The sequence below is a fragment of the Macrobrachium nipponense genome, chromosome 14 (assembly GCF_015104395.2).
Source record: "Macrobrachium nipponense isolate FS-2020 chromosome 14, ASM1510439v2, whole genome shotgun sequence".
Lineage (NCBI taxonomy): Eukaryota > Metazoa > Arthropoda > Malacostraca > Decapoda > Palaemonidae > Macrobrachium > Macrobrachium nipponense.
Genome location: NC_087207.1, coordinates 78922592 through 78933108, shown reverse-complemented (window position 1 = coordinate 78933108; position 10517 = coordinate 78922592). Strand labels below are relative to the sequence as shown.

Sequence of the window (10517 nt, the reverse complement as noted above, 5' to 3'; positions counted from 1 at the left end):
AGAGCCACTTCATTAACCTGTTCATTACTAGGGACTTACTTTTAATTGTATTTAAGCTAACATTAGACAAGTTTAAGCACATTGGGGGGTGTTTTATAGTGTTGAGGGAGTTAATATCCATGTATACTGGAAGGTTTGGTGTAATTTTAGTTATTTTCTTTCTAATAGGGCTAAAAGCAGGTGATAATATTTAGCTTGAAAGAGATCCGGTAATGAAAGGTTTAACAAAATCGTGAGTTAGGCCTAAACGTATTTTTTAATTCGCCAGGAAGTCAAAATGTTTCTTGATGTACAGACAAAATGTGGCCTATTGGAGATATTGAAATCAGAACACTTCGAGCTCCGCCTTGCTTAGCTTGTGAACATTTTTGAAATTTTCAACCAGCTGAACTTGAGACTCAAGGAAAGGATTCAAACTTGCTCAGCTACTGAGACTCAATACATGCATTTTTGGCCAAATTGGAGCTGTATAAGAAGAGAGTGAGTGTAGGAAAATTTATGATGTTTCCATCATTGAATGAAGTTCTTGCTGATGGTCAGCTTTCAAGCACCTTGTCCAAGGAAATCATGGATCACTTGTCTCAGGTAGATGATGAATTTCGCCGTTACTTTCCTGACTTAAGCCCTCAGCATGCAGGATTTGCAAAAAATCTGTTCTTATGTTAGGTTGATGATGTGTTAGAAGACGCACAAGAAGAGTTCATTGAGCTTATCCACGATTCAATAGCCAACAATGTGTTCCAGTCATACTCCTTGTCTAGCTTCTGGTGTTCAATGATGGACTCATTTCCAAAAATAAGTGATCTAGCAGTTCGAATTCTTTTGCATTTTGCTTCAACCTACCTGTGCGAAAGTGGGGTTTCTTCATTGCTTGCAATAAAAACTAAATCAAGGAACTAGCTGTCTGTGGAAGATGACTTGAGATGTGCACTGGCTGCCACTGAGCCAAGGATTCATGAGCTGGTTGCTCAAAAACAACCATAGTAGTCCCATTGAGAAATATAGTGACATACACTTTTGCAACCAATGAAAAGTTTCATTCACTGCTGTTTTTGTGATTTTTTTGTGTTTTATTCATACATGTGTTTTATTCATACAGGTTTCGTGCTTTTTTTTTCAAAAATAGGGAAAGTATTATAAAGATAGTTTGTGCGTACAATACCTACAACTATAACATTAACATAGCATTTTCCTATGTATTTTACTTAAATAAAAATCACTGAACGGAATGTTTTCTGATTTCATATAAATAGGCTTACAGCTTAATCAGCAAAACAATACAAGGCATTTTACATGAATATATTCATTTTTTGCAGAAAAATCTTTTATTCTACAGGTGAAAAAGTGACTCTAAAAGGGGGAATGGGACAAAAAAGGTTGGGAACCATTGTACTAGAGCAAAAGGAAAGGGGTTAAACTTGCCACATAAATCAATATTAATAACCCATTAATGCCTGACCTACTATATATAGTAGTGCAATTGCTAGGACATATTACACCCTAATCTCTTGTTTTTCTTATTGTTTTGCATATTTTTTGGTTCTTGTTTATCTAATCACTTATACAAACAGGAGATTTTCTTTGTCGCATCCGCATTTTCCTACTTTTTGACAAAATACCAGAATGTTTTAATATTTTCACATTTTTGACTCGAGCTCATGGTTACACAAGTTCATAAAACATCTTTATATCGATACATGACATGTCATTGAAAACCATTAACCCATTCATATATTCAAAACTGAGATAGAAGTTGAAGCATAAATATTACAGTCTTTATTTCATTACCTGCTATACAGTAGGTCAGGCAGATATGGAGGCAAAATATGTAACAGACAGGAAAAATCTTTGAAAATGTTTCTCCTAAGAACAACTTTGCCGTTTCTTTGTTAGAATAAAGTGCCAGTTTGCTATTTTTTGGTCCTTGAATGAATACCTAGTAGCTGATGAATTACTTCCCAGATAACATCTTAGTTGTCTCAGTTCCATATGTTCTATGATAGCCTAGTGGCTCTTGTAGGCTACCTGTATGACCTACGATTTATACCCCTCTTCCTTGATCCTTGTCTAGACTGCTTCTTCGTTTGTAAAGGAGGAGCCTTTGACACTACACCCCAAGGAGGGGTTGGCATCATAGGCACTTCTACTGCCTCAACAATGGGAGTGCTGAGGGGGCCAACAATCACTGTCAATTGATGGAACAGTTCATTTAGTTCAGCCTTCAGCTGAGGGTGTGACTACCGCTAAGGCAATGGCAGGTATAGCAGTCTTGCTTGGGCACTTCGCCCAGAAGGCAGAATGTCCATAAACCTTGCACACAGTGCAATAGTTCTGGCTGTAGTCTCTTGATGGCTATGTTCCAGCAAAGAGAGCAAGCCTGTTGCTGGCTCGGGGAGGCATTGCACCCTCTGAGCTCATAGTGGTAGCGGTGGTAACAGTGTGTTGGCTGTCACATGGTATTTTGCAACATTGCTCGATACTATGTACATTTAGCTTGCAGAAGTTGCAGGTTACTGGCTTAGAGATGGGCTCATTCTTGGTCTGGGTCATTGAGGACGTAGAATTTTGAGGTGAAATTTTTTTTCCAAGAGAGCTGAGTTGGGGGGGGGGGGGGTTGCATTTCCCAATCATCTGGCAAATGGCAGCATTCAGCAATGGTAGTGGGAAGTTTCTCATTTATACAGGTGGCGAGTGCACAAGGAGCATAATAAAAGAAATACTCTCAAGCATTTTGACTTCAAGGAAATCCAGCCAACAGTTGAAATTTTTTCCTTTGCAATACATCCAGTCCATCCAGGACTGTCCGGCTTTCTTGGGTAGTCTACGCCATCATTTTCTCCAGCGCTCAAGAGTAATTTCATAAGCCTTGTTGACCACTCTTCAGACAGCTTCAAGATCTTGTTCAGCAGTGGTCATAGGCTACAAAGTGATCAAACCCTTGACCTTCATGTGTTTGTTAAAGATCAATGATATTTTGATTGAAGTACAGGCGAAATTTGGAAACACATTCTCTGTGTTATCGAGCCATGCTTCCGGTTCAGTTTTGCACCACGTCTGGATGAGCATGCTCATTCTTCTTAGGGTGGACTGGTTTGTAGCTGGAGAAGGGTGATCGGCTTTATGTTGGGGGAGTGCCATAGCACTGTCGTGGAGAGCTTGTTCAAGAGCCAACTCATGGGCATGCTGAGCTTCTCTCTCTGTTTTTTCCCTCTCCTCTCTGGCATCTCTCTCTGCTCTTTCCCTCTCCTCTCTGGCTTCTCTCTCTGCTCTTTCAGCTTCTCGCTCTATTTGGGGTTTAGTAACCCAATGGATCTGGTATTAAGTACAATGGTTTGCCATAGAACAGGTGTGGCACGTGAAAACAAGGCCAAGATGGAACCACAGGTTGCAAATCTGTGGAAACAACAAGGCAGGAAAATGGGAAGGAAGGGCCAAGACGGGTCCTCAGTTTGCGAAACAGGGGGAGCCGCCAAGGCTGAGGATATGAAGGAGAATAAAAGTTGCTTGCTGGTCCCGTTATACGAAGGTTTATACAAAGTAATGATTGAGGCACAGGGCCAGATACCTGTAAAGGCCAATGAAGGTTGGCACTTAGAGGAGGAATGGTTAGGTGATATGGTTAGGTAATTTGCACTGGTAGTGCATAGATTTTGTTTATAAAGAGCAGGATTGTTGATGTTACCAAAAGAACAAAGTTTGTCCATGTAGCGAGCGATTACTTAATAATCTATGATAAATTTGTGCAAGAGACCGCAAAAATCAAAATGCAGACGTATTAAGTACAAGGAATGGGTGCGGGAAACCGCAAAAGTCTAATAAAGTAGTAAAGAAAAAAAATTAAGTATAGGTAAAATGAAACTGATAATGAGTGCATAAGTTTTGAGTTGTGAAAGGGCTTGTGATATCTGCCCCCTTGTGAGACTTGCACAAGGAAATAAAAACAGGATGAAAAAATAAGGAAAATCACTAAAATGCTTTAACCCTGGATAGGAGCGACATGTAGCGTGCGACTCAAAGTGTATTTAAAAAAACATGTTTTTTTCCCATAAATTATTGCCTGTGTCGACTCTGGGTGTGATCGACCTGCAGGCGGTCATTCGTCTACAAGCCACGATTATGTGCAGAGCTGCCTACGTCTGCCTCAAGTGCTTCCCCCTTTTTCTGAGAATCGCTCCAGTCAAGATCGACCCTCACGCACCTTTAAGATTGAAAAGCAAAGTTATTATGTGACCATTTTTCAGTGAACAGTGTGCATAGTCATGTGTCTTTGTTGTGTTGGAAAGTCTGGATGGATAGTATATCTACGTCGTGGGTGACCTTGGGAGTGGCTGAGATGCCATAAATCGTCATAAGATATATTTTCCTTCGAGTGCCAATTTCTGTTTTTTTTTTTTTTTTTTTTTTTTTTTTTTGCAAAAAGCAAAGTTTTTAGGGGAACCTCGCATATTGAACAGTGTTCATGCTAGTAATGTTTTGTAATATTGGAATATGTTGGAGGATCATGTATCTATCATATGAATGCCTTTGTTCATGGCTGACATGCCGTATATGGCCATATGGTCCAGTCCCCTGCTATTGCCAATTTCTGTTTTTTTTTTTTTTTTTTTTCCAAAAATCAAAGTTATTACATACTCAATTCATACTGATTGTAGCGGACTTTCAAACGGTTGTTTGGGCTGTTTAAGTATTTATTACTCTTAAAGATTTGGATGTCTGTAAATGCTGTTTACCCTTAAACGACCATTAATATGGTTACTGTCTATTTGCCTTATTGGTTGCTTCCAGGCGTTATTTTTAACGTTTAAGGTCTTTAGTAACAAGGTCTGACTGACAGACCATAAGTGAATACGCTCTTGTTTTAAATTTGGATAACTGTTTACATATAGTCGGGTGGACTTTGTGAGTGATATTAATATTTACTGTATTAGTCACTATTAAGTTGTATTTTGTTGTATCTTTTATTCTTTGCATTTAAATATTTTGTCTTTATTTTCGTTATACCATAAGCAGTTCGCATTTTGTCATTACTTTGTGCAGTTTTATTTGTCATTTATTTTGTGTTTTTTCTTCTTTGTAGACTTCACCGAATAAAGAGAAGTGGTAGAAGTGGTTTTCCTTGACTTGTGGAATCTCAACGTTGTCCAAATTAGTGAAGTAAACCCAAATCGACTTCTGCCATGGAGGACTTTGTAGCAGCGGACTACGAAAATTAAAAAAAATTCGGATATACTTGAAGTCTCAAATTACCCGAGGGATAAATGGGCTAAAGGAACTCCTTGAAAAGGGCTGTACCAACAATGTTGAAATAAATCGCAGAATATCCATGATGGAGGGACGAATAAATAATTTTCAGGAAATTTTGAATCAGATGGAAAAAATTCTATCATGCAATGATTTAATATATAACAAAGAAGGTAATATGACCGAGTGGGCTCGCGATCTGGAGACCCAGTCAGAGGAGTTGGACTCAAGAGCTGTCATATTGTCTTCTCTACGCTCGGAGTTTTTAGGCAAACACACGCCAACTGACTCTACAAAGGACGAAGAAATGTTGAAGCTTATCGAGAAGCTTTCGACTAAGTTGGATGATATTCGAATAGCAGAGAAATCACGACCTGCTATCCGAATTCCAGGTCTTCATGCACCGTGTTGGGATGGAGCACCCCGAAACTTTCAGTCGTGGAGGGTTCGAATGGACCAATACTTTGAGTCAGCTGGTATGACTGATGGTAAAGAAAAGCTCATTATCTTGTTAAATGGCAACGCATTACCAAAAGTAGTTCAAGATACTATTGTGGATTGCAGTTCTGTTGATGGTGAAAATGGAGCTTGGAGGCGCCTTGAAGAGAAGGTACCAACATCTGCCATCATACGAGATGTACTACTTGGTTTAGAAGCCTTGAAACCAATGAAGTCTACAGCAGCAAGGGAGATGAGACAGGTTTTGGATGGACTGACTGATTTTGCTCGGCGAATGAGAGAACTTGGTCAAGAAAGGGAATTGGATTCATTCATGACAATTGAAATTGCCAGCAGAAAGATCGATTCTGGAATTTATTACGAATATAGCGCAACTCAAAATGTCATAATCAGACATTAGCAGAGTTGATTACATATCTACGGAGAGAAACAGAAGCTAGAGAGCGTCGAGAACATCCCCATTCCCTGAGTGATAATACTAACAAGTCAGCTGTAAACTATTTTAGAGACAAACCTCAGAATGTGATGAATCCTTGGCTACATTGGTTGATGATGGGAGGGCTTGCCCCTTTTGCATAGATAAAACTCATTTGATCATTAAATGTCCTATCTTTATATCAAAAACCAAGGAAGAAAGACGAAGGATGATTGTGAGCAGTAAGAGATGTTTCTTTTGTCTTAGAGCCAACCATAACGCAATCAATTGTACATGCCCGGATAAGAAACGCTGTGTAGATTGCCAACTTTATCATCATCGATTTGTAGCCTGCCCACCTTATGGAAATAAAGTACAGCCAAGGACTTTTTCTGGGTTGGAAAGTTCACGGGCGGGAGGTACTTCTACTTTGAACGCGAATCTAACTCTGTCGGGAAGTGCTTCTGAGTGCAACATTGGTCGTGCACGGGAGGTTGCTTCAGATGCAGATGCAACATTCAACACAGTAGGGACCCTGAACTCAAGCCAGGAAGGAAAAATTCATCGACGCTACTCCCCTACAACGTATGTAGAACTGCAAGATGTTGAGAAAAAATGGCATCGCGTGGTTGCATTTATTGATACAGGTGCAGATACAACATCGCTTAAGTTATCCACAGCCAAGCATTTTGGCTTGCAAGGTGAACCATTCAAGTTTCGATATGGAGTAGCTGGAGGAGGCATTGCTGAAGAAAGCAGTGCCAAGTTTTCTATCCAAATTAGACCAATGAATGGAATTAAGTCATACAATGTAATTGCAATTGGAATTGAGAAACCAGCCCATAACAGTCCTGCAGTTGGAGGGGATATTTTTGATGAGTATCCTCATCTGAACGCTGCCAAGGGAACGTTACCCACAGATGAAGCAGAAATTGATATCATCATTGGTTATGACTATTATTTCCTTACAATGCCAGTTGAGAGCGTAAAAGACTCTGTGTCTCCTGAATCGTCTCCAGTTGCCATCAGAAGTACCTTGGGGTGGACCGTTTTTGGAGGGAATATTCCAAAACCCAAACCACATGCTGCATCCAGGGTCCAGTTTTTGAGTCATTTGGAGGATTTGCAGAAATTATATACATCTGATGTTGTTGGTGTCAAACCAACAACATTGTGTGTTTGCTCAGATAAGGAAATAGCAGAGTCTCAGTTCATAAAACATTGTCGAAATAAGCTTTGCATTAATGAGGATGGTCGCATGACTGTGGAAATGCCTGGGAAGCCCGGTTTCCCTGAAGCATTGGAGTGTAACAAGCCTCAAGCAGAAATAAGACTTATGAGCCAAGAAAAAAGATTAATTAAGAATGGAACCTTTGATGAATATAGCGAAGAAATCCAGAAATTAATTGACAGTTGCTTTGTCAGAGAATTATATCCAGAGGAATCCAGAGAAGAGGGATGGTACTTACAACATCATGCTGTATATCAGCTACACAAATCAACAAAGGTTCGCATCGTATGGAATTCTGCTGCCAAGTTCAATGGCTTGTGTTTGAATGATGGATTTTACAAAGGTCCAGATTTCTTGAACTCTCTTCTGTATTGCCTTCTTCACTGGAGAATGAAAAGCATAGGAATTGCAGGCGATGTTCAAAAAATGTTTAATCAAATACTTATGGCTGAAAAGGATCAGAGATATCACCGGTTTGTATGGCGTTTTGATTTATCTTCTCCAATTCGTCACTGGCAGTGGCTGCGCCTTCCTTTTGGGGATAAACCAGCACCAGACATAGCTATGATGGCTGTACGCACTTTGGCAGATACATTCAAGGAGGAGGAACCTATTGGAGCACAGTTAATTAACTGTCGCATGTACATGGATGATGTGATTGAATCATTTGATAAGAGTGAATTAGCTATTGCGGCCATGGATCAGGTGGATCGGATATTAGGAAAGGGCTCCTTCAGAATAAAAGAATAGCATTCTAATGACCCCTCTGTTGACTGATGCCCAGAAGACAAGCAAACACGAGTTTTGGGTCATGTATGGGATAAGGCTACGGATAGTGTAGCTATTCAGCTAGACAAATTCAGTGAGGAGTTTTCAAAACTAACAAAGCGGAAGGTTGCTAGTTTGGTATCAAAGTTGTGGGATCCTACAGGTATGTTATCTCCTGTAATAATTAGATACAAGATTTGTCTTCAGGATTTATGGGCTAGTGGAGTTGGTTGGGATGATGAATTGAGTGAAGAACAAATCAAAATGTGGAAAGGATATGTTCATGAAATGAATCAACTAATTGGATTTAGACTAGATCGAATGATAAAGCCAGAAGATTCTCTAGGAGACCCTCAACTTCATGGATTTAGTGATGCCAGTTAATCTGCCCTAGGTTCTGTGATTCTGGCTTTGAAATGGAATACTTCTCATGGAGTAGAACTGAAATTCGTCATCGCAAAGTCTTTAGTGGCTCCGTTGAAACAGCGTTCTATTCCACGTCTTGAGCTTACTGCTGCTGTGGTTATGGCTAGACTTGCCTTGCTTGTTTTGCAAGTGGTTGGCAGGGTTAGTACCATGAAATTTTGGACCGATTCAGAAGTAGTGTTGGCCTGGGTTCGCTCTCCTGCTAGAACCTTTAAACCATTTGTGTCAACTAGAGTTCAGGAGATTCAGGATGCTTTGCCAGGATTTTCAAAAGAATTTTGCTATGTTCCTTCACAATTGAATCCTGCCGATGCATTAACCAAGCCAATAAAGCCAAGTGAACTACAAGGATGGATCAATGGTCCCGATTTTTCTTCTGAACAGTTCTCAAGATTGTGATTTTGGGGAACCGACATATGATTTTGAAAAGAAGCGTTGTATTGTTAAAGAGTACACACCAGAATCTCTTAAAACGATCCAATTTGTTGGAATTTTGGCTGATGAGAGTTTTGAGGAAAGATTTACAGAACTCTCTTCAGACTGGAATAGACTTGTACGAATAACTGCTTACTGCCGCCGTTTGCTATTACAACAAAACCCAGAAAACTACCAAAGTCATCTAGAACCTAAAGAAATACAAGAAGCAGAACTGGCTTTATTTTATGCAAGCCAGAAGTCTTTAAATAATCAAGATGAAGTTAATCATAAACAGATTAAAAAGCTTGACCCAAAGTTGGATGAAAAAGGCATTTTAAGAATTGGAGGCAGACTACATAAGCTCCATTTACCTACGAGCAGAGGCATCCAGTTTTATTGGTTGAGGAATTCTTCCCTGGCTGAAGCATTCGCTCAGATGATTCATCGATGTACAGGTCATCAAGGATATAGAGTCGCAATTGCTTTAGCTTTTAAGCGTGGAGTTTACATTATTGGAGGAGCAAGATTATTTAAGGATATTGCTTTCAAGTGTTGTTTCTGCAGAACCAGACGTCGCCTATTGTTGGGCCAACAGATGGGGGAACTGCCAAGTTTCAGAGGTGAGCCCAATACCCCCCCCCCCCTCTTTAGCAGAGTTGCATTAGATTTCTTTGGCCCTATCAAAATAAAGTTAACTCGTAATGCAAGCACTGAAGGAAGTATAATGATCATAACTTGTCACCGTCACTCGTGTCATATCTCTTGAACTGGTCGACTCATTGTCTTCAAGATGCTTTTCTCTGTGCTTGGAGAAGATTTACTTGTAATCATGGAATCCATCCAGTTTTAGCAGTAAGTGACAGAGGACGCAATTTCATAGGGGCTCAAGAGAAATTGCAAAAGTGGATAAATTCTTGGAACGAGAGCCTAATAAAGGACAAGTTTGCAATTGCTGGGACAAAATTTGAGTGGAAATTCAACACACCTCACGCTTCTCATATGAATGGTGTTGTTGAATCATTGATCAGAAGCTGTAGAAGAGGTTTAGACGCAGTAGCAGATTATCACCACAAGAAATTCAGTGCTTTGGAATGGCAAACAATACTGTCAGAGGTGACGTACCTTGTTAATTCACGACCACTCTTCCCAAACGGACCAGATCCTCTTGAGTCCCCAACTATAACCGGCAATGACTTACTGTTTCCTCACGGGCAACCTTCAGTTCTACAACCATATACCGGCAACGAAGTGAACTTGAGAAGCATGGTAGAGGTAGCTCAACAGAGAATTCAGATATTTGGGAGACTTGGATTCGTTATATGCCGCCTCAGCTAGTACAAAGATCGAAATGGTTTCATCCCAAACAGAATCTTCAAGTTGGTGATTTGGTTCTTCTTCTGGAACCAGGCCTAAAGGGAGGTGTCGCTCCTAGGGGACTGTGGAGGCGCGGTCTTGTTGAGAGGATTCATCCCGGAAAAGATGGGCTTGTTCGAAGAGTTACTGTTCGAACAGTGGAGAATGATAAGGTGGTTCACTGGGAGAGACCCATTCATAAACTTT

The 10517-nt window shown here is 40.2% G+C and overlaps 1 protein-coding gene across 1 annotated transcript; it reads left to right on the top strand.

The window, feature by feature from the left end:
- Positions 1–6344: 6344 nt before the first annotated feature.
- LOC135226283 (uncharacterized) lies at positions 6345–8096 on the top strand. Its single transcript, XM_064265724.1, has one exon. The coding sequence runs from the start codon at positions 6345–6347 to the stop codon at positions 8094–8096; it is 1752 nt and encodes a 583-aa protein (XP_064121794.1).
- The last annotated feature ends 2421 nt before the right edge of the window (positions 8097–10517 follow it).

Bases quoted from the DNA above. Each gene is read 5' to 3' on its own strand.
- LOC135226283 (XM_064265724.1), top strand. From the start codon at position 6,345: ATGATTGTGAGCAGTAAGAGATGTTTCTTTTGTCTTAGAGCCAACCAT.